Source organism: Drosophila simulans, chromosome X, assembly GCF_016746395.2.
Source record: "Drosophila simulans strain w501 chromosome X, Prin_Dsim_3.1, whole genome shotgun sequence".
NCBI classification, from domain to species: domain Eukaryota; kingdom Metazoa; phylum Arthropoda; class Insecta; order Diptera; family Drosophilidae; genus Drosophila; species Drosophila simulans.
This window is the reverse complement of record NC_052525.2, coordinates 8,781,435-8,804,449: the sequence shown is the minus strand read 5'-3', so window position 1 is coordinate 8,804,449 and position 23,015 is coordinate 8,781,435. Positions and strand designations below refer to the sequence as shown.

General features: G+C 48.4%; 5 protein-coding genes across 6 annotated transcripts; 3 read left to right on the top strand and 2 right to left on the bottom strand.

Moving 5' to 3' along the window:
- Positions 1 to 105: 105 nt before the first annotated feature.
- LOC6725528 (dual specificity mitogen-activated protein kinase kinase dSOR1) lies at positions 106 to 2,764 on the bottom strand. Of its 2 annotated transcripts, none has more exons than XM_016173657.3 (4): positions 2,207 to 2,764; positions 956 to 1,595; positions 436 to 762; positions 106 to 364 (listed from the first exon to the last, which is right to left on the bottom strand). In XM_016173657.3, the coding sequence occupies exons 1-4, from the start codon at positions 2,314 to 2,316 to the stop codon at positions 251 to 253; spliced, it is 1,191 nt and encodes a 396-aa protein (XP_016038664.1). In that variant the 5' UTR covers positions 2,317 to 2,764; the 3' UTR covers positions 106 to 250. The 2 variants fall into 2 exon arrangements, with proteins under 2 accessions (XP_016038664.1, XP_016038663.1); XM_016173656.3 differs by having other exon boundaries at positions 956 to 1,586.
- Positions 2,765 to 2,929: 165 nt separating this feature from the next.
- On the top strand, positions 2,930 to 4,133 carry LOC6740040 (TM2 domain-containing protein almondex). Its single transcript, XM_002076889.4, has one exon. It carries the CDS (start codon positions 2,954 to 2,956, stop codon positions 3,908 to 3,910), a length of 957 nt encoding a protein of 318 aa, XP_002076925.2. The 5' UTR covers positions 2,930 to 2,953; the 3' UTR covers positions 3,911 to 4,133.
- Positions 4,134 to 4,219: 86 nt separating this feature from the next.
- On the bottom strand, positions 4,220 to 6,424 carry LOC27206588 (la-related protein 7). Its single transcript, XM_016181061.3, has 2 exons — positions 6,033 to 6,424; positions 4,220 to 5,972 (listed from the first exon to the last, which is right to left on the bottom strand). Exons 1-2 carry the CDS (start codon positions 6,301 to 6,303, stop codon positions 4,456 to 4,458), a joined length of 1,788 nt encoding a protein of 595 aa, XP_016038662.1. The 5' UTR covers positions 6,304 to 6,424; the 3' UTR covers positions 4,220 to 4,455.
- Positions 6,425 to 6,660: 236 nt separating this feature from the next.
- Positions 6,661 to 13,328, top strand: LOC27209433 (titin). Its single transcript, XM_039296865.2, has 7 exons — positions 6,661 to 7,029; positions 7,088 to 7,255; positions 7,315 to 7,489; positions 7,559 to 7,859; positions 7,964 to 11,900; positions 11,963 to 12,662; positions 12,752 to 13,328. Exons 1-7 carry the CDS (start codon positions 6,984 to 6,986, stop codon positions 12,903 to 12,905), a joined length of 5,481 nt encoding a protein of 1,826 aa, XP_039152799.1. The 5' UTR covers positions 6,661 to 6,983; the 3' UTR covers positions 12,906 to 13,328.
- Positions 13,329 to 13,498: 170 nt separating this feature from the next.
- Positions 13,499 to 22,968, top strand: LOC6725524. Its single transcript, XM_044923552.1, has 14 exons — positions 13,499 to 13,602; positions 13,662 to 13,811; positions 13,928 to 14,313; positions 15,476 to 15,655; positions 15,726 to 17,749; positions 18,149 to 18,182; positions 18,255 to 18,470; positions 18,544 to 18,654; positions 18,716 to 18,861; positions 18,923 to 19,730; positions 21,019 to 21,069; positions 21,128 to 21,261; positions 21,323 to 21,590; positions 21,912 to 22,968. The coding sequence occupies exons 1-14, from the start codon at positions 13,536 to 13,538 to the stop codon at positions 22,497 to 22,499; spliced, it is 5,163 nt and encodes a 1,720-aa protein (XP_044779487.1). The 5' UTR covers positions 13,499 to 13,535; the 3' UTR covers positions 22,500 to 22,968.
- The last annotated feature ends 47 nt before the right edge of the window (positions 22,969 to 23,015 follow it).

The following is a 23,015-nucleotide window of genomic DNA, read 5'->3' as shown; positions in this document are numbered from 1 at the left end:
TATTCCTTTTGTTTAATCAATCTTGACGAAGATGCACATATTTCCATTACGCAACCATATCTATAAAATAAACCCACCAATGCAAATAATAAGAACATTACATCGTACATGGTATGACTTCGATTTATTTATTTTCGATTTAATAATAATAATAGTTCAGTTGTTTTGCCCAGCGTCAACGCTCTGTCGAACAAAGAGCAAGTGTGGATATGGGAGGATAGAGAAAATGGGGGCCGGAACGCAGAGGCATCTAGTTGGGCGACGTATTACGCTTTGGCGTCGACGGCGGCAGATCCATTGTCTTGCACACCCAGCCGGATATATCCACCTCCTCCTTTTCCGCCTTGCCTATCCACGGATGAATCTGCCAAAGAACACATAAAACAGCTTGATTATATATATATCTGCAGAAATTGCGACGTTGCGTTTGCTTACCAGCAGGGTCTTGAGATCTGCCCGCTCGTCGGGCTGTTTCTTCAGGCATATGTCCACGAAGTCCTTGAACTCGGTGGAGAAGATCTTGTGCTCTAGCTTGGGCGGCGGTTCGTTCACAATGTAATCCAGCAGCTCGAAGATGGCCATTGCCCTGGGCTCGTCCGTCGGCTGTCCGGTCTCCTCCGCATTGTCGGCGAATATCGACTCCAGGGTGGCGGTGTTTGGCGGCGGGATGGGGTACATGCCGATGGCCATCTCCACCAGCGACAGGCCCAACGACCAGATGTCCGACTGCACGGAGTAGTGGGTGCCTTGCAGTCGCTCCGGCTGAAACAAAGAAGACATTAGCATGTGAGTTATATAGATCACTTATAGTTGGCTATTTTTAGCATCTGTGCATAGATGAGTTCCTTGTTTCGCTATTGCAATGTTCTTTTTCAAATACTTTCGCCGATTTCATCAACCTTCCGTAGTTTAATACACTAAATTATAGATTTTGATCAGCTTTCCAGTTACTTACCGACATATAGCTTCGGGTGCCCACAAAGGAGTTGGCCATCGAGTCGATCAGTTGGCCAGAGACGCCGAAATCACAGATCTTGATCTCGCCGCTGCTGTTGACGAGGATATTGCTCGGCTTGACGTCACGGTGGATGATGGCGTGTTTTTCTCGCAGATAGCTCAAGCCCTTAAGCACGGCCAGCGTGATCCTGCCAAGGATGGACTCCGGTATTCGACCGGCCCGCTTGAGGATCAGGTCAAGTGATCCACCGTCCATATACTCCATGCAGATACTGATCTCGCCGTCGCTGTAAAAGGCGCCGTAGAAACCGACAATGTGCGGGAAATTACATTCGTGCAGGACTTTCAGTTCGCGCAGGATCTGTTTCTTGATCGCCGGCTTCACCTCCAGATGGATCAGTTTCCTGGCCATGATCAGGTGTGTGTGCGTGTGCCGGACCTTCATCACCACGCCGCCATTGCCCGATCCCAGCTCGCCCAGCTTCTCCAGATCCTCGTCGGACAGCTCGCCGATCTTCTCCTTCTGGCTGAGGAAGACCTTGATCCGCTTGCGTTCCGTGTCGCCCATGTCCAGACCCTCCAGCGTCTCTGTCAGCGCATCGATGCTCGTCTTGGGCTTCCCCAGCAAACTGTGTGTGCTTTAATTTAACCTCTTAATGAATTTTTGCGATCCAAAACGAAAATGTAAAATGTGCAGGCAATGGATGGGATTTGAAAGTAGGGGATGGGATTGGACGAGGGGCGGGTCCCAGTTTCCCTAATGATAAGAAATGCATGTGTTACGTTATGTTGCCTACATTTTGGTGCTCAGAAAAAAAACGATAAAGGTAGCACAAAGTGTTAGAGATATTAAATTATAAATTGTATTTTTCTTCGAATCTGACTTTGTCATCTAATTAATTAATCCAAAAAGCACTAAAACAGTTTACTGTATTTACTCAGTAAGTTTTTTTCTCGCTGTGTACATGTGCGTCACACGACAGGAGCACCACCCACACCTACAAACAAAGAGAGAGTACGTGCTCTTTCTCTCCGACTGTCTCTTTCTTCCAGCTGGATGGATTTCCTCGAACCAATTGATGGATGTTAATTACCCACCTGACTCGCAAAACAACAGGATTATCTTACCACTGAGTGAGAAATCGAAAACGGGGAAAGGAAGGGGAAACAGCGAGGGGGCGGGAGGTGTTATGGGAATGGGTGGCCAAAAAACCAGTCAGTTATTAAGGATATTATGTATAATATTTACTCTGTGCCCGAGGGGGTTTTGAACGGCGGCGTCGGCGCCACTGTGGCGGCGGCAACAGTTGCCTCCGTATTTACCGGCGGTAGCACCAGATTCAGCTTGTTCTTCGACATCTTACTATATATACTATATATCTTTCGATTCCGTTATCCGTTACCGATAAGTGTAAGCACACAACAATAACAACAACAACAAAAAAACTAATAACTGAAACAATACAAATAGAGAGTGCTTCAGGGGAAACAACAACAAAACGCACGACGAACAGCGGCGTCCGACGAACGGCTGAGGGGTGTGAGGGGCGAGGGGCGTCGGCGAGGGGGCGTGCGGAGGGAGGCCAAGTGCGAAAGTTCCGTTTTGTGTGTCCAGCCGCTGGTAAATTTGCACTAATTCCTCGCGTTGCGCTTTACTTTAGCACACCCGAACCGAGCACACGAACAGCAAACGGATAGTTAATATTATTTTTGCAATAATCAGCCAAAATCGGCGACTTTTGGGTTTTTTTCGCAGACGGTGCGGTGTGGCCAGATGTCGCGATTACGAAATACCGTTAATACACTCCTACGACTGAAGAGGCCAATGAACACAAATTAAAAGGAAAGGTAATATCTAATTTGTTAAGAAGAGGGAAGAGGGATACTTATCTGTTTATCCAATGTAATTGAGCCAAATCATATTTATAAACTATTCGATACGCTTTTTAAGGAAATAAGAACAAATTTCTCCTACGCATTCGCGGTTGATATTTTCATGCCACACGTTTACGGTCACACTCTCCCACCCCCACTCATTTTCTTGAAGGGAAAAACAATAACATTTCCGGCGTATTCCCCGCTCCATTTGACAAAAATGAGGCTCCGACGGCAGTGCATTGTGGTCAACATGCGATCGGCCATTGTCCTGATCATGATCTTCGTACTGACGGGGATCAGGAACAGTGAAACGGCCAGCGGTGGCAACCAGATGGACTTATCGGACTCAAAAGGCGATCACAAGGACAACAGCAATGCGAGCAATGGCAATGGAAATGGAAATGCCAACGATAACGAGGTGTATGTGCCGCCCCTGGTGACCAACATGGTGGCCAAGAGCGGGGGAGGAGCCGGTGGACTCCTGGACAACATAACCGCCTACAGCAGCAGCAGCAGCAGTAGCAGCAATGGAAACAACAACATGCTGTGCCCGTACGATAAGGAAACGCCCTGTGATCGCCTGCAGTTTCCCTGCATCCGTTGCAACTACAACCATGGATGCATCTACGGCCGGGACTTGAATGTCACCTGCGAGGTGATCAACAATGTCCAGTGCCTGGGCGAACGGAGTTTCCAGCGACAAATGAATTGTCGATACTGCTACCAAACGGAAATGTGGCAACAGAGCTGTGGCCAGCGCTCCAGTTGCAACTCGGCGACGGATAAGCTATTCCGTACCAACTGCACCGTGCACCATGATGTGCTCTGCCTGGGCAATCGATCCTTTACCCGCAATCTGCGCTGCAACTGGACGCAGGGCTATCGCTGGAGCACAGCCCTGCTGATTAGCCTCACACTGGGCGGCTTTGGAGCGGATCGATTTTACTTGGGCCACTGGCAGGAAGGGATTGGGAAGCTGTTCAGCTTTGGCGGCCTCGGCGTCTGGACCATCATCGATGTCCTGCTCATCTCCATGCATTATTTGGGGCCAGCGGATGGTTCACTTTACATATAGTTTAGTTTTACAGGGGTTAATAGGTCATAAGCTAACTTTTCCATTACAGTGTACATAATTACGAATGCAAATATGCAACCACCATTAGATATAGCAAGATCTTCTCAAAAACGTGTACATAAATAATTAGAAAATGTATTTTATTAACTACGCCAAAAGTTATTTTTTGTATATTTTATCTAGCACAATTCTTTGATCGTATCAATAAATAAGTGAAAGAGAACATATAACCATCTCTTTCTTGTTCCTGTAAGATCGAACGATGTGAAAATATCATAAAACCTATGAGTAATTTGTAGGAATAGACGGTTTGGTTTAATCAGAAGATTTATTTCAATTTCAATACGAAGTTTCTTTTAAAAATTCAAATTGTTTTTACAGTATTACTCAATAATGAGGAAATCTTGTGCTAGAATCGTATACACACAATTCTTTTTTACAACTTCGCTTACATTTATAAATGTATACAGCTTATATTATAATATAATATTTATATAGAGTTTCCTGAAATGAAATCCAGACTCACCCCGCAACTGAAAGTGGACTCAGTCCATAACGGCCCCCTGCACTTCATCATCGCCATCTTCAAACTTAATGTGCTTGCCCAGCATTTTGCCCACTTTCTCGCGACCGCGTTTTTGCTGCACGCGAACTTTTTTCGAGAGTTTCGCCTCGCGATCCTGCTCGATTTTGCGCCAATAGAGCGTCTCCTGCTGCCCAGAGAGCACTTTCAGCTGCCTCTCAGGGCAGTTGCCCTGGCGTACCAGTTCCTCGGCTGCGGCAGGCGTGCCCAAACGTAGTAGGGCCACTTGTTCGCCCTCCTTAATATCCACATATTTAATATCCGGATATTGGCGCATGTCAGCCTTAAACTCTTTAATATTGGTGCACGGTTCTAGCAGAGAGCACTCCACAATCAGACCGGGTTCGTATTTGAAGAGCGGCGTGCGTTCCTGCGAAGGTTCTTCGGATTTGGTTGATTCCACGCCGCCGGCGCCGTAGAAATTCATGTTCATCTTGTGCACCGCCTTGCGACGCTTGGCTGGCACAGGCGCTGCTTCTACGGCACCTTCACCGCCATCGCTAAGGACCTCGCCTCCGGTTTCCTCCTCTTTGGCTGCCTCGGGCAGTTGCGAAGGTTTTGGATGGTTTGGGTGGCTGTGCTGCTGGTGATGAGGGTGCTGCTGATTTTGTGGGTGATTTTCACGCCACAGCTTGCTCTTTGCCTCACTGACGAGGCGACGCTGTAGATTCAAGTACTTATTGCGCATACTGCTCCAACTGGTCTTGGGTAGCACCTTAAGCTCCAGGGCACTGGGCTCAATGTTTGGCTTGTCCACAATCGCCTTCTTCTTGCGCTTGCGACGGCGCTTTTTGGCAGCCTCATCGCCATCGGTTGCCTCTGTTTTGCCCTCCTCATCGGAGCCTTCGGCTGTAGCTTCCGCATCCGTTTCACTCGCTGTTTCCCCAGCTGTAGAGGTCTCGCTGGGCTGACCCTCCTCCAACTTGACCCGTTTCACTTCGTGTACCTCCTCGCGATCCTTGTCGGTGGCCTCCCTTTTTAGATTTCTCTTTGGCAACTCAACCTGTTCAGCCTCTGACTGCGTCTGCTCCGCTTTCTGTTGCGACTGCTGCTGTTGCTGAAAGGAGCGCACACTGGCCAAATCGCTGGGATCGGTTTCTACGGACAAAACGCCCTGTATCTGGGCAAAAGCCTTCACAGCCTTCTCCAAGGACCCGCTCTTTTCAAACTCGATAAAGGCAAATTCCTTAATCTTTTTTGTGCCCGGATAGTGGGGCAGGGACACGTAGGCCACCGCTCCATAGCGACTGAATACCTCCTTCAGCCAATCGTGAGTGGCATTTGCAGGAAGGGCCTCTACATACAAGGTTTTGTCGTTGACATCGCGTTGATCTGGCAGCTTAGTACGTCGCTTGACCTTTAGCTTGGTCTCATCCAGCTCCAGGAGCTGGGAGTTGCTTAGTGCCTTGGCTATCTGCTGCACATCCTGTGTGAGCGTCTTTATCTTATTAAAAGTGAGAAAGATTTCCAAAGGCACATCTGTAAAAGAATAACATGATCAGCGGTTTGTTGACTGGGGCGCTAACCTAAGCTACTCACATGGATCCTGCTCTACGTAGCGCCTAAGGAAGCGATCCTTGCTCAAGTTGGCGTCACCGAAGTAGAATTCCATTTGGCCGCGAATCGAATTGAACAAATGCCTTTTCCTTTTACGTCCACCATCCTTTTTATCCGGCGTTGTGTCTTCCGGCGCCAGTTCCTTGGAATTTTCCTCAGCTGGTTCAGTGGGTGCGGCTGGATCGGGTTTCTCCGCTGACGTCGCGGGCTCCAGACCCTCGCCCTTCTCCTTCTCCGTGCTCTTGGCAGCCATTGAGTGTCAGTTAACCAGCAATCTAAGTCACTGGAATAAAATAGTGCACTTGGTTTTAGCGTTCTACTCCATTTGGCAACGCCGTCTAGTTGTGAATAGCTGGGATGTCAGGTATTTGCAGCATTCCCATATCGATAGTTTAACGAATATCGTATTCTAAGTACTGTAACGTACGTATAAAAACGGATTAAAGCAAGACAATCAAAGCAATAAAAATTAATTTTTTTTAAGCTAAAGATACGTTTTTTTCTTGCCCTTTTTCTATGCTGTAATTATTACTATTTTTCCTACGTTCCTAATAAGGCTTGGCATCCAAGCGCAAGCAACGGGACTATATCGATAGTTCGGCGCTGTGGCAACCCTGCTGCGTTGTTTTGGCGGGCGGCAAAAAAAAACACAGATGCTATGCTAACCTATGTGTGTTGTACAGTGCGCCGCTCAAATCGGCAACAACAAAACGAAAATAGGCGAATAGGCGAGAAAATGTGTTTATTCTCTCTCGAATTAAAGCGCTGATTCAATTCCGACTAACTATTGAGTGCTTAAACGTGCAACAGTCAATAATCAGGCATTACACGCGCGTTCGGTAAAACTAAATTCTTGCAAGCGAAAAAAAAGGAAAGGAAAAGCGAAAAGCGAGTGGATGGTGGTGACGCTTTGCTGAGTCGGAAAGTCCAGCCATGGAGTCGATTGTCCTGCATTCGGACGTGGCTCGCTTGGTCCTGGGTAGGTTTTCCCTGGACGCTTTCCTAGCTCGCGATATTTATGCTGTTCCATTTTGTAGGCTACCTAGTCAACCAGAATCTAAAAAGGGCCGCACACACTCTGTGTCGCACATCGCCTCACCTGCGCCATGAGTTCCTGGCCCTTAAACAGGGCCTGCAGACGCACAACTTCCTTAACGGGGGTCTGGAGGAGATCATCTGCGAGCATGTCAAGATCACAAGCTTGGGTAAGTTAGCACGCTCCCTGCGCTTTTTTCTGCGGCTGACCGAAAATGTTTCTTTTCAGTGGCCGGTGCCGTGCAGAAGCTGCCGCTGGATACGCGTATGCAGCTGCAGCAGATGAAGCTGTCCGAACGGGTCAGCGAACTGATAGCCGCCGGTGAAAGGAGTAGCTATACCAATGAAAGCAGCACCCCAGGCGAGCCCACCATATCGCAGTCGCATCGCAAGAGAAGGCGCTTGTAATTATAGATTTTTCCTTGACACAACCACATCGGAATTCTCATTGCTCTCTTACCCCTGTTCCCCAGACGCACCCATTCTCCCGTGAACAGCATTTCTTCGCCTTCGTTTAGCAAGCGACCGCGTCTGCTGCCGCCACACTTCTACTGCAGCATTAACCGCGACAAGGTCAGGCAGAGTTTCCTAGGCAGCCAGGATGACCGCGAGGCGGAACTGGACGAGGACGATGGCGGTAGCACAACGGCAACCGAGGACTTGGCGGAGGAGGACTTACTTCCGGCAAATGGTCCTGGTCCGCGCAACAATTCCACGCCGCGCCAAGGTCACACCGAGCTCAATCCACTTCTGCTCACGCCGCAAAGCATGCCTGTAAGTTCAAAGATATGCTTAATGCATATCTGCTTAACTTACCAATAGTGCATCTATCATGTATTCCTAAAAAATATCACTCATCCGATTTACGTTGATTTCAGGAACTGGCATGCGCGATAATTAAAAATCAAGACTTCCAGGAGACGCTGGTAAAGAATATTAACGTAGCGCTGCAGACGGTGACTGTTAACAATCCGTCGGTAAGCTGTGACGCCATGTTGGACGGTCTAGTGAAGAACATACTCGAAGCCACCGAGAAGGATCCCTCGTTCGATCGCATCATACAGGAAGTGGTGATCGGAGATGAACCACCGCCAAATGAGGAGGACCCTGGTGTGTCGCCTGCCTCTGATGCAGCTGGGGCTGCTGTTGTTCCAGCTGCTGCTGGAGATGTGCTGCCGACAGAACAGCCTGTGGATCCCGTGCCGCCGCAAACACCGCTTATCATTCGCACCGCCGTTGCAGCCACCGCAGGAACTAATGCGGATCCCAACTTCTCCATCTCCAAGCTTATCGTACTGAACTCCAACGAGAGTGTCCAAAAAATGGTTGCTGGCTTGGATACGTCCAATATCAGCTTTACAAGCGAAGGCCTTAATCTAAATTTCGCCGATCCAGCGTCAATGCTCAGCGAGGTGGAGGCGACAGCTGCTGGTCAGGTTTGTGTGGACGCCACCACCGGGCAGCTGACGTTTCCCATGTACCTTTCGAACGGTGGACTGCTGTCGCATCTTCCATTCCTGGTGAACAACGAGTGGGTAGCCCAGCAACTTGGGCCGGATGCCTTTGCCAACATTGATGACTCGCACATAGAGATATCGCTGCCGGAGCCGATTACTCTGTCTGCCAATCAGCTGCCCCCCAATTCCATTATCATAAGCAGCGCCCAGAAACAACCACCTCCCCAAAGCGTGGAGCCTCCAGTCCAGTTGATAAAAGAAGCAGCCAAAGTGGACAACAAGGCGGCCAAGGGAACGGCGGCAAATGAGCAACCGATAGATCAACTGGAGGAGGAGCAGCGAAAGCTTCCACCCGCATCCCTGGATTCATCAAGACAAGTCATGGAAAGAGTGACACCCTCGACGTCGGGAATAATCAACGTAAAGGCCTTTCGTAGCTTATCCACTCCCCGAAAGAGAACCTCACATGTACGAACATTAACTTTTTCCCCTAAGGTTCCTCCTGGTGGCGTCCTGCATTCCAATACGCCGCTCTCCACTAGGCGACCTGGTTTGCTGGCCAAAGCCCAAGAGAAGCCAATTATCAACCATGTGGAGATCATCCAGGCCGCCTGCGACCTCAGCTCAAACGAGGGCCTTGGAGGAGTGCCACCACTCTTTGCCATGGAGGAGTGCAGCAATCAGACGGTGATCAGGGCCCATCCTCCAGCTGCCGCTCCGTCAGTAGCTCCGGCTCCTCCGTTGGCGGCCACGCCAAAAAGAAAACAGAAGCGTCAAGCAGCGGTCAAGGCCTGCAAGCGAATCATATCCCAGGCGGAATCGGAAAGCAAGACGGACAAGGATCAAAAGAAAATTATGCCCAACAATAATTCTGTTTGCAGCGCATCGTCGTCCGCTCACGATGACAGCGCCGAGGCCAGCAAAGAGAATCTCCAGGAGCAGCAGAAGATAGAGAGAAAGGCAGATGTAGGCTCCACTTCCAGAGGAGACGCAGTTGTAGATAACGATATGGCCGCCTGGCAGCGCCAGTTACATGGTTCCAATTCTGACCTTGAAAATCGTCTGCGTGAGATCAACTCCAAGCGCGAGGATGTAAAGGCTTCCGGTCGCTCGAGGCGTTCAAAGAAGAAAGATACACCCACTTCAGCTTCATCGAGATCACGAAAAGCTCCAATGGTCAAAGCGAAGGCGGAGTCCAAGAATTCGGCGAAGAAGGATTCCACCGAGAAGATAAACATCAAGATTATCACTCCTCAGAAACCAAAGCTCCTGAAGAAGAAGAAGGTGTTTGAGACAAAAGAGGAAATCATAGACGAAACCATAGAAGAAACCATAGACGAAACCCAAGCGGAGGTCGAGGAGAAGGATCAGAAGAAGAAAAGTGAACTACGAGGCAATCATGCAAAGGATCAGGAGCAAGCAAAGGCCTTAGCGGCAGAACTGTCGCGACCCAACATGGCCATGCTTCTGGACACTCCGTTTAAAGCATCTCCCATTGGAGCAGGAGCAAGCGGAGCCGTAAAAGATGACACCACATCAAAGGCAGCAGATGTTGGTGGAGCCGCTATCATCCCACCCACGCCAGGAATGGCCATTCCACCTCTGGACACGCCATATGGCAAGTTGCCCAGTAGCAGCTTTCTCTTTGGTTCGGATACCAAAAGTATTTTGGATACGCCCCAGTTGAGCGCCATAACACCCGGATTTCGCTTGACACCTTTTGGACAGATGCCCGGTACTCCGATAGGCAGTGCTGCCAAGACTGAGTACTCTTCAGGCAGTTCCTATTATCGTCCGGATGAAGCGGAACACACCGATGCGAATGCGCAGTGCGCAATACAACAGTGGTGTGATCCGCAGGAGAAAGAACAACCCAAGGTTCGGTCAACGCCAAAGAAGAAAAAGGTAGAGGCAGAGGATGAGCTTTCGCCACAGAAGAATCAAGAGCTAATAGAAATTGAGCGTTCAAAGAAAGACCTTCATCCGGAGGACAAACATGCTGAGGACAATAAGAAAACACCGAAAAGACCAGAGAAGCGGGTTGATGAACATCTGGAGGAAACTGAAAACGATGGTGAAAAGAAGGAAGTGGTTTTAGAAAAGACACCAGAGACTGTGAAGCAACCCGTTGTCCTGTCCTTGGAGCCCACCGTCCTTCGGCGCGTTCGATCCTTTGGCAGTGAGGCGGTGGATAATGCGGAATCCGCTGCCGCTGGCTCTTTTCCCTCCGATCAACAGCAGCTTCCGCACTATAAACTTTTGCCTGGCCTGCCCGAGGCAATCATTGAAGGATCTAGTAATTCTAGCTCCTCGGCAACCAGTTCATCGTCCTCATCCAGTTCGAGCTCAAGCTCCTCCAGTAGTTCATCATCGAGTTCCTCAAGTTCCTCGCCAAGTTCTCACAGCGGAAAGGACGAAGATGCAAATGGCGAGAATGTCGACGAAAAGTGCAAGGAAAAGGAGGTGCTACTAAACATAGACAACCTATCGAACATAAGCAGCACGGAAGACGAAGAGTGGCTGAAGGCAGCCGGTTCTGAGGATGCAGTTCTGCCAATGTTTGCTATCGACAGTCAGCCAGGTCAGTTAGTTAGCCAGGATGGGGAGGTCCGCTATCCTATCCGGAATTGGCTGACACCAAGCAAAGAGCAGGCCCAGGAGGCGGATACCAGTGGAGAACAGCAAACAAAACCTGCACCTCCTAAACCGGTGGCGGCTCCTGTTCCGCCTCCGCCGCTTCCTCTAACTCCGCCAGCTGCTACTCCGCCGCCTCCACCGCCTCCGCCAAATACATTCGATCCTTCATGCGTCGCTCCTCCAACGGCCTCGCCAAGCCGTCAGGAACACCAACGCCAGCAGCTGGACGAAAAGCGCCAACGTGTAGTGGCCAAGTTTAAGGAGCAACCCTTACCGATCAAAGGTCAAGGGAGAAAAACTACAAACAAGAAGCTCACTGCAATGCGTGAAAATGCCAAATTGGCCAATCCAAGCAGTCAAAAATCTCCAAAAAAGCGAAAGCACATCGAGCCACTGAAAACAAAAGCAGCTAAAAAGTATATAGAACCAAATCCGAAAGATATGTCCACAGAGGCTCCTGGTCCGCCAGTCGATGCGGCCAAAGATGCGCCAGCAGATCCGCCAGCCAGCAAATTGGATCCCGCTCTGCTCATGGCCCTGAATCTATCTGCGAAAAAACAGGAATCATTACCGACTGTAGTCAAACCAAAAGTAAATCGAGCAGCGGTTGAAATTGCGGCACAGCCTGCCCCTGGAAAACGTGGACGCCCCAAAAAGGCCCAGAACGGGGAGCCAGCCAAGATCTGTATGCGTCGATCCTCGCGCCTATTCGAAAATAAAAGTAAGTAGTTAAGATCTAATCAAATGGCTTTTGAAACTAATATATTGTCTTTGCAAAACTAGCTCCTGCTCCGGAAGATCTGCCCAAACCCATTGAAGGACCGAAGACTAAGACCCAAACCAAGGCAAATACCAAGAAACCTGCCAAGAAACGTGTCGAGGCAAGGGTGCCCTCCTCCAAAACGGATGCTCCGGCACTGCCCATAGTAGCGGAGGCGGAATCCACCCAAAAATCTCCAAAGCAAAAGCCGCAAAGTCAGCAACCAATACCAGAACCCAAACAGGATCCACCGCCGTCGAAATGCGATTCGGAGCCCGATGACAGTGACTTCGAGCAGGACATGTGCCTGAGCAGCAGCCAGGAGCGTTTTACCTATAACTTCACATATGCGGACAACGGACCCAAGTCCAGCAATCCGATGATACGTCAGCCATCGAGCTATTTCAATAGCTATCAGATGCGCTTGATGACCGATGACGAACAGCTGCATACGCTGCGCATAGCCAGCGCCCAGGTGCTCTGTCTGGGCCAACCGGTGGCCAGCGCCATTCGCAATATACCCAAGAAGCGGATTCGCCGCATGACTAGCAATAGTGGCGGGACTGCGTCAACAGGGGGAAGTGCAAGTGTAAGTGGAAGTAGAACGGGAGCGGAAGTTGCTGCTGCTGGCGAACAGCCTTCGGCCACGTCTACGCCGCTGGTGGAGAAGCCCCCATCCAGGAGTGGGCCGCAAGATGAGGAAGATCTGGAGGTGGCCACCATGTAAGTGGTGAACATATGGATTTTATTTTTGTATACTTATCAATGATAATTAGTTCCCATATAATAATACCGTTCTTTCATCCATGCAGCAATTCAGCCCCGATAGCAGCGAACACCAGCAGCGGAGTTGGCGGCGAGGAGACCCCGGAGAACTCTGCGCAGCAGAAGGAGCTGCAGAGCGAGAACCACATCGTGGAGATCGAGGACATCGAGTCGATCCTCTCGCATCTGCACGGCACCTGATTCCAGCTCCCTTGAAGTTGTTATCGTTTACATATGTACATCTAGAACCATTTGTTGGCATCTCTCAGTTTTTTAAGGAGAACATTTTGAAGTGAATTTAATTACTATGTGAACCAAGGAACGTTATTACTAAAGTATTTATTTTTTTCGCTGTAAGCTAAGACGGAGCAGCACCACCTGCTCACACAACATTCACAAGAGAATCCCAGAAGAATCACTAATTTATGTTTCATTATTCACATTCGTACATATATATAAATATATATATATATATGTATATATATACACATATTGATAGCCAGTTGATTTATTTGTTAATAGCCGTTTTTTTTTCGTATAACTAAGGCCCTGCCCGAACAAAAAATTATGATTTGATTTTGTACTTTGTCGCATAAGGAGAATATAAGGAATTAACCAAGCCAATCCCTTTGACTTTCCGTGGGAATGGCACTCAAGCTGTCGCATACTGTCAATTCCATCTGCTGAAATATGCATATTGATGGGCACAATGATGGGCACAGCACGCCATCATATAATTGGGATAATTGGACAGCAATTGTGGCTGTTGTCCGATTTTGCGACATCGCCAGGACTTAAATCCCGGCGAGAACTCTCTGCAATCGGTTGGCCATGGAGCTGCTACTGCTGGTACTGCTGCTCGCACTTCGCTTCGGTGGCTCGGAAGTACTCAAGATAAGTGGGTGTTCTTGGAAATTCGCCTCGATCGGTAGCTAAATTTCTGATTACTCCTAAAAGCCTTTTGGATTGAGCCCGTTCAGCGGGCGGAATTCGATACCGATATAGCGGTGGTACTCAAGGAGTTGGATGCACTGCGTCTGGATGTTAAGGTGGACGATACCACCTTGACTCTGACCCGGTCGGAAGATGGCTTGGACATGCAGCGGTGTAAGTACTGTGGCTGAAAGTCGTTGGCATTAAGGTGGGGTTTTGTAAGCACCTAAAAAGGTGCCAATATCACATTATATAATTCAGAATTTTCTCAACCAATTGTCCTTGTGCAGTTTGTGAAATTCTGTCCACTGCCGGTGCAAGTGCCGTGATCGACCTCACCTACAGCCACTGGGAGGAGGGCTATAACCTGGTCCGCACCCTGGGTATTGGCTATGTGCGTCTGGAGCGGATTATGCGTCCCTTCCTGGACATGTTCGGTGACTTTATGCGCCAGAAGCGAGCCAACAACGTGGCAATGGTGTTCATGAATGCCCGCGATGCCGGCGAAGCCATGCAACAGATGCTAATCGGCTATCCCTTTCGAACACTCATCATGGACGCCAGTCAGACCGATCCTGGCCAGCATTTTCTCGAGCGCATCCGATCGCTGCGTCCGGCGCCAACTTATATAGCCATATTCGCACGCGCGGCCGCCATGAACGGCATTTTCGAAAAGGTGAGCCAGTGTCCCAGTGGTCAAAACCCATACGGAAAAGGGATTTTTCCGATTTTCCGTCTTAGAAGGGCACATTTGTTGACCAAAACATTGGATAAAATGATCCAAATATGAAGTGTTATACCTCGTTGAGCTCGTAATTAAATTTCCAATCGAACTGTGTTCAAAAAATGAAATTCTATTTTTTGTCATTTTTTTGCAAATTTTGATGATGTTACCCCTTACAAAAAATGCGAAAATTTGGCCAAAAATTATTTTTACAAAGGCCGTGAAAAAATTATATAGATAGTTAGTATTGATAATTAGGAGTAAAAAGCGGTAATTTAATCTGCTTTCTGACTATTTTTAGCCAGGTTATACAGAAAAAACGAATCGGAAATATTGACTTTTTTCAAAAAGTGTTTTTTTTGTGAAAAAAATAATCCGTTTTTTTATCAGAACATTCAAAAAAATTGTCCAAATATGGAATGTCATACCTCGTTGAGCTCGTAATTAAATTTCCAATCGAACTGTGTTCAAAAAAGGAAATTCTATTTTTTGTCAATTTTTTGCAAATTTTGATGATGTTACCCCTTACAAAAAATGCGAAAATTTGGCTAAAAATGAATTTTCCTAAATCCGTCAAAAAGTGATACGGATAGTTAGCAGTGGTAATAAGGAGTAAAAAGCGATAACTATAAGAGCTTTCTGACCATTTTTAGCGAAGTTATACAGAAAAAACGAATCGGAAATATTGACTTTTTTCAAAAAATCGATCCTGTGTTTTTTTTGTGAAAAAAATAATCCGTTTTTTTATCAGAACATTCAAAAAAATTGTCCAAATATGGAATGTCATACCTCGTTGAGCTCGTAATTAAATTTCCAATCGAGCTGTGTTCAAAAAAGGAAATTCTATTTTTTGTCCATTTTTTGCAAATTTTGATGATGTTACCCCTTACAAAAAATGCGAAAATTTGACTAAAAATTAATTTTCCTAAATCCGTCAAAAAGTGATACGGATAGTTAGTAGTGGTAATTAGCTGCTCAAAACAGTTATTCTTTCATCTATATGACAATTTTTAGCAAAGTAGTGATGAAAATCCTCTGCAGGGAATCTAATTCCTGTAAAAAGAATGATATGAATGTAGAAAGGAATGAATGAATGTTTTCCTCCAATTGACAGGTTCAAAAGGCTGGACTCTTTCAACGGCCGCTGGAGTGGCACTTTGTGTTCTTGGACACTCGGGATCGGGTATTTAAGTACAGGCGCCAGGCGGAACTGTGCACCCGGTTCACATTGAGTCCTCGAGCGATCTGCCGATCGATGCCCATGCCGGATCTTTACTGCGGAAGTGGATTTACGGTGTGTAGAGAGTGCTCTCACATTGAATCATATATCAAATTTGGATTCCCTACCTTCTAATCCCCACCAGATGCAACGTGCCATGCTGCTGAATGTGCTGCGCAGCCTGATAAACGCCGCCCAGGTGAGTCCCGGTTATCCGACGGCCATTTACCAGGACTGTAATGCCACCGCCTCGTCGTCGGAGGTGGGGGATCCGTTGGAGAAGGACGACTACAACTGGCTGGACATGGTGCACTGGAGTAACTTTCTCGCGTACGCCACGCCTTCGCCTCAGATCCAGGGTCAATTCCAAAGACCAGTGCCGGGTCTCACCTTTGCGGTGAACATATCCGCCGGATACTACAGTTCTGAGCACGAGGCAAAGACAGATCTGGCCGCCTGGTCGTCGGTGGGCGAGATGCGGCTCCTGAACGAGACGATCAGTCCGGCACGTCGGTTCTTCCGGATCGGCACCGCCGAGAGCATTCCTTGGAGCTATCTGCGTCGGGAGGAACGCACCGGTGAGCTGATACGGGATCGCAGTGGTTCGCCCATTTGGGAGGGCTATTGCATCGACTTCATCATTAGGCTCTCGCAAAAGCTGAACTTCGAGTTCGAGATCGTGGCCCCCGAGGTGGGACACATGGGTGAGCTGAACGAGCTGGGCGAGTGGGATGGCGTGGTGGGTGATCTGGTCCGTGGCGAGACAGACTTCGCCATTGCCGCACTGAAGATGTACTCGGAGCGGGAGGAGGTGATCGACTTCCTGCCGCCATACTACGAGCAAACGGGCATATCGATCGCGATTCGGAAGCCAGTGCGCCGCACATCGCTGTTCAAGTTCATGACCGTGCTCCGACTGGAGGTCTGGCTGAGCATAGTGGCCGCCTTGGTCGGTACGGCCATCATGATCTGGTTCATGGACAAGTACTCGCCGTACAGCTCGCGGAACAATCGGCAGGCATATCCGTATGCCTGCCGAGAGTTCACCCTGCGGGAGAGCTTCTGGTTCGCCCTTACGTCGTTCACGCCGCAGGGCGGAGGAGAAGCACCCAAGGCCATTTCCGGACGGATGCTGGTGGCCGCCTATTGGCTGTTTGTCGTGCTCATGCTGGCCACATTCACGGCAAATCTGGCTGCTTTCCTCACCGTGGAGCGCATGCAGACGCCGGTCCAGTCGCTGGAGCAACTGGCTCGACAGTCAAGGATAAACTACACCGTGGTGAAGGACTCCGATACTCATCAATACTTCGTGAACATGAAGTTCGCCGAGGACACGCTGTACCGGATGTGGAAGGAGCTGGCCCTCAATGCTAGCAAGGATTTCAAGAAGTTCCGCATCTGGGACTATCCGATCAAGGAGCAGTATGGCCATATACTGTTGGCCATCAATAGCTCTCAGCCGGTGGCGGATGCCAAGGAGGGATTCGCCAATGTGGATGCTCACGAGAATGCCGACTATGCATTCATCCACGATTCGGCGGAGATCAAGTACGAGATCACGAGGAACTGTAATCTCACCGAGGTGGGCGAGGTGTTCGCCGAGCAGCCGTATGCCGTGGCCGTCCAGCAGGGCAGTCATCTGGGTGACGAGCTGAGCTACGCGATTCTGGAGCTGCAGAAGGATCGTTTCTTTGAGGAGCTGAAGGCCAAGTACTGGAACCAATCGAATCTGCGTAACTGCCCGCTGTCGGAGGACCAGGAAGGCATTACCCTGGAAAGCTTGGGCGGCGTCTTTATAGCCACCCTCTTTGGCCTCGTCCTCGCCATGATGACCCTCGGCATGGAGGTGCTCTACTACAAGAAGAAGCAAAACGCACTGGAAATAACCCAGGTGCGTCCGGTGGATGATTCGTCGGGGTCCGGAGGCAATTCTTCAACAGCTCCCCCCACTGCAACTAGCACCACGAAGCAGGCATGGCACATCCCTGTGCTTCAGGCGGAGGAGAAGCCAGCCAAGGTATCGCCACCGCCCTCCTTCGAAGCAGCCACTTTCAGGGGCAAGAAGCTGCCGGCCAGAATCACCCTGGGTGATGGCAAATTCAAGCCGCGTCAGGGACTGTACGCAAGGAGGAATCTCGGTGCCTCCGATTCCCACAGTGGCTACATGGAGTGAGGACGTATGGTCGAGAACACAAACAATTGTTATTACTTGCCGCACCTTATTAACAAGCGAAAACTGGGCGTTAAATAAATAATCGTTTTCTGTTTCATAACTTGTTTGCAACGTTTTCAAATAAACAATATCGCAACCAAATAAAGTATTAATTTCATCTGATATTTTCAAGATCTTTAATGGCTAATGTAGTTTGATTTTAAACTATTAGATTGTGTTCTAAAATTTGAATTCCCGCCTAACGTTGTTTTTGGACTAAAATTTAACGGGGAAAAGGCTGTGGTGGCAACAGTGTGACCCACTCGTGTGGTATTTTTAAATCGATAGGTCCGGTCAAATAACACATGCTGATATCGAAGAACGATAGACTTCGATAGCTCACCTTTTTCCCCCAGCGAAAAAGTAAAATTCTTTGGGGTTTTTATCAAGGTGAGGTGTGAATAATAGGAACTGTGACGGCGGTCGCGGCAAATCGATTGCCGCATCTTGGATTGCACCTAGCGCGGAACTCTGCGCCGGAACGTTCCGCCCGGAATCGCGGATCAAAAGTGCCACGAGACGTCGCCGATAGAACAGAAGCGGAAAATTTGGGGAAAATACGGAAATATGTGGGCTCCCGGCGGGGATGTTAAATCAATAGTGGTGCTGGCGGCACTAGCGGCGCTTCTCTGGGCCCCACTTGAGGTCCTTGGGCGGAAGCACCACCTGGAAGTGAGGGTAAGTTGGAGGCACCCTTGCCAGCCTGGAGCAACTGACTCATAGTTTACCATGATTCCTCACTTACATGCAGAACGACCGTCGCCAGTACATCGCACTCAGCACCTTTGGATTCTACACTAATGGCCATTTAGATGTGCAGCTCAGCAAGTTGACTTTTGACAATGAACAGCTTACAGATTTGGTAGGTTAAGCCGGCTATGGCATCCACCAGTAACTCCCCTGACCGGCTTTCTTTCTTGCAGATGGGTCTGTCGCTGGACAAGACCACTATTGACCAGCTGAATCCCTACTTGGACTCGCATCAAAACAAATGCATCCTCGAGGAATCACCTAAATCCCAGATCAGCGGACCCATTCTCTTCTTCGTGCTGGACCTCAAGGAACTGAAGTAAGTAGATTCTCTTGTTTTTTGTGTAGATCCATCTCATTTGGCACTTCTTTTCCTGCAGAGTTCGTGTTAAGTGCTCCCCCGAATGGCACAACATGCACATCTACAACCAAATCCCGTCCAGAACCAAGCGGCACTCCCATATGGCCAAAGTCAGCGATTCGGTCCTGTTTCGGCAGACCCGCGCTGCCCAAGATTTCTCCGCCGAGGGTCCAGATGAGTCCATGGAGGATCCCTTGGAGCAGGAACCGGCGGACTTAAAGTCTTCCTCGCCTGCTGCGGTTGCAGGCAAAATTGAGCTGCCCAAAGATGAAGGTGCACCCAAGGTAGATGCTCCTGCCCAGAATGTTGATGCTGTCAAAGAAGAGTCTGTTCCCAAGCCACCAGTGGCTGCCAATCAGAATATTTCTGACAAGCAGGAACTGCCTCCCCCACCAAATGCCGCGCCTAAATTAGAGGAAGCCGTTAAGAGTGAACAGAAGCAGGAGAAAGCCCCCGCTAAAAAGGATGAAACCCCGGCCAAACAGGAGGAAACCCCAGCAAAGCAAGTACCCGTAGAAGAGCCAAAAGTCGCAGCCCCACCACCGGCCGTAAATAGCCCAGCAGCTGCTCCGTCCCTAGATGATACTCAAGTTAACAAAAAAAATGAAGACACCGATACGGACGCAGCTCCCGGAAACCCCTTCCCGCACGAGGACGATTCCGAAGAAGATTCATATGGACCCGACTCGTTTAAGCAATCGCAAGAAAACCTGTGCAAGGATTCGACCATGCCGCTGGTCAGGGAGACCATCAACAATGTACACTACTACAGCTTTAACTTCTCTATGATGGTGGCCACGCCCAGTGACGAGGGCTTGTACAACCTTTACCAGGTGTACAAGTATGGAATGTCGGTTCGAACATATAGATGTCTCGCAAACGTAAATATTTATCGATTGTCATAAAACTTTGACCGTGTGAAGTGTCAACCTTGACTGTCAAACCACCATAGTTTGGCGCAAATTGAGCGTCATAATTGTTTACTCTCAGTGCAGTCAACATGTCGAGTTTCGTGCCGAATAAAGAGCAAACGCGGACAGTATTAATTTTCTGTTTTCATTTGAAGAAAACAGCTGCGGAATCGCACCGAATGCTTGTTGAAGCCTTTGGCGAACAAGTACCAACTGTGAAAACGTGTGAACGGTGGTTTCAACGCTTCAAAAGTGGTGATTTTGACGTCGACGACAAAGAGCACGGAAAACCACCAAAAAGGTACGAAGACGCCGAACTGCAAGCATTATTGGATGAAGACGATGCTCAAACGCAAAAACAACTCGCAGAGCAGTTGGAAGTAAGTCAACAAGCAGTTTCCAATCGCTTGCGAGAGATGGGAAAGATTCAGAAGGTCGGTAGATGGGTGCCACATGAGTTGAACGAGAGGCAGATGGAGAGGCGCAAAAACACATGCGAAATTTTGCTTTCACGATACAAAAGGAAGTCGTTTTTGCATCGTATCGTTACTGGCGATGAAAAATGGATCTTTTTTGTTAATCCTAAACGTAAAAAGTCATACGTTGATCCTGGACAACCGGCCACATCGACTGCTCGACCGAATCGCTTTGGCAAGAAGACGATGCTCTGTGTTTGGTGGGATCAGAGCGGTGTCATTTACTATGAGCTCTTGAAACCCGGCGAAACGGTGAATACGGCACGCTACCAACAACAATTGATCAATTTGAACCGTGCGCTTCAGAGAAAACGACCGGAATATCAAAAAAGACAACACAAGGTCATTTTTCTCCATGACAACGCTCCATCACATACGGCAAGAGCGGTTCGCGACACGTTGGAAACACTCAATTGGGAAGTGCTTCCGCATGCGGCTTACTCACCAGACCTGGCCCCATCCGATTACCACCTATTCGCTTCGATGGGACACGCACTCGCTGAGCAGCGCTTCGATTCTTACGAAAGTGTGAAAAAATGGCTCGATGAATGGTTCGCCGCAAAAGACGATGAGTTCTACTGGCGTGGAATCCACAAATTGCCCGAGAGATGGGAAAAATGTGTAGCTAGCGACGGCAAATACTTTGAATAAATGATTTTTTCTTTTTCCACAAAATTTAACGTGTTTTTTGATTTAAAAAAAACGACATTTCATACTTGTACACCTGATACTTCCACGCCTGTCCCAATTATCACACCTCAAAAATAATGTCCTTCAATGTGAGTACCAGCAACTATTCCACTTGGATCTTATCTAATGTCCCTGCCCTTCTTTTAGGTGGACATCGAGGAGAACAACAATGGCAACTACTTGTCGGCTGGAGAAATGCCCCTGCCCGCCTTGTATTTCATGATGAGTCTGCTCTTCTTTCTCTCCGGCCTCTTTTGGGTTTTCATTTTGAAGAAGAGCAAGTGAGTTGAATTGGTTTGTCTGGGAATTGCGAAAATAATAATTGTATTTTCTCTGTGGCAGGCACACTGTGTACAAAATCCATTATTTGATGGCCGTTCTGGTCTTCCTCAAGTCCCTCTCGCTGATGTTCCACTCGATCAACTATCACTTCATCGAAAAGCGGGGCGAACACGTGGAGACCTGGGCCATCCTTTACTACATTGCCCACCTGTTGAAGGGCGCCGTGCTCTTCATCACTATCGTTCTGATTGGCACCGGCTGGACTTTTATTAAGCACATTCTCTCTGACAAGGACAAGAAGATTTTCATGATCGTGATTCCACTGCAGGTGAATTATTATTTGTTATAAGTTAAAACCGAAAACGCACAGACCCTGGAACAGTTCTAATTAGTCATCAGCAATCAAAATATTGTATTGAAAGTTAGTTTTATTGCGAGGCACTCATGGCTGATTTCGTCACGTTCACGGTGAATTAAGAATTGTTTGTCCAAAGAGTAAATAACGTAATTCCTACAATCTAAAGCTTTGGTGATTGTGTTTGATAAATGGCTCACAAAAGGCGAAGTTCGAAGAACGTTTTGTTTGTTTATATCTAAATACTAAAAACCGTAAACAATATAACTCATATTCACTATTTTTCGCCTGCAGGTTCTGGCCAACGTGGCCCAGATCATTACAGACGAGTCTGATCAGAGCGACGCCGAGTTCCGTACCTGGCACAACATATTCTTCTTCGTGGATCTGCTGTGCTGCGGCGCCATCCTGTTTCCAATCGTATGGTCCATCCGACATCTGCATGAGGCCTCTGCGACAGATGGCAAGGCGGCGATCAATTTGCGCAAGCTGAAGCTGTTCCGTCAGTTCTACATCATGATCGTGTGCTATATCTACTTCACGCGGATCATCGTCGATCTGCTGCAGATGACGGTGGTGTTCCAGTACGCCTGGCTAGACGAGATGTTCCGTGAGATGGCCACCTATGTGTTCTTCGTGCTGACTGGTTACAAGTTCCGTCCAGTATCCTCGCATCCGTACTTCACCGTGCCGGACGAAGACGAGGACGACGACGAGGTGGAGGTGCTTACCGAATCTGGTCTCACGGAGACGGTGCACCGTGTGAAGCAGCTAAACCGGAACCACGGAAGCGGCTTGGGCGGAATCACCATCATCGAGGGCAACGATGATGAGCGCGAGAACCTGATTGCAAAGCGGGAATCAAGCCATGAGTACGATTAGGCCCCATAACTCGAGGCCAATTGATCTGCATCACCAATATTCCCTGCATTAGTCCATAGTCTGTAGTCCCCGGAGTCTTGGATATGATGACTCAAATTCTGAGCTAGTACTTTACTTTAATATATTTGTTTTATGTTCAGCGCATCTTACGAGAAATCAATAAGAAAATCAAAAGCAAACGCGATGGCAATGGCAATGGAGGGGAAAATCTCAGCATATAAACTTGTATAGGGCAACGTCGGCACAACGTTTGGTGGGCACCAACGGCTCCTCCACCACCTCCTCCAGTGCCCGTCCAGTCGCCAGCCAAGGAACCCTTGTAAATATATAATGAATCCGCTTAACGGAATACTGAACGCTTGTGACACCCAGGCCCTATCCTTGGTTTAAGATATACATATAAATAAATACACTTATGTAATTACCTATAATTTTATGAATATAACAAAGCTTTAATATGTAAACCCAAGATCTAATCTGATTTGAACTGTGGCTGAAACTTGTAGAGCTTAAAAC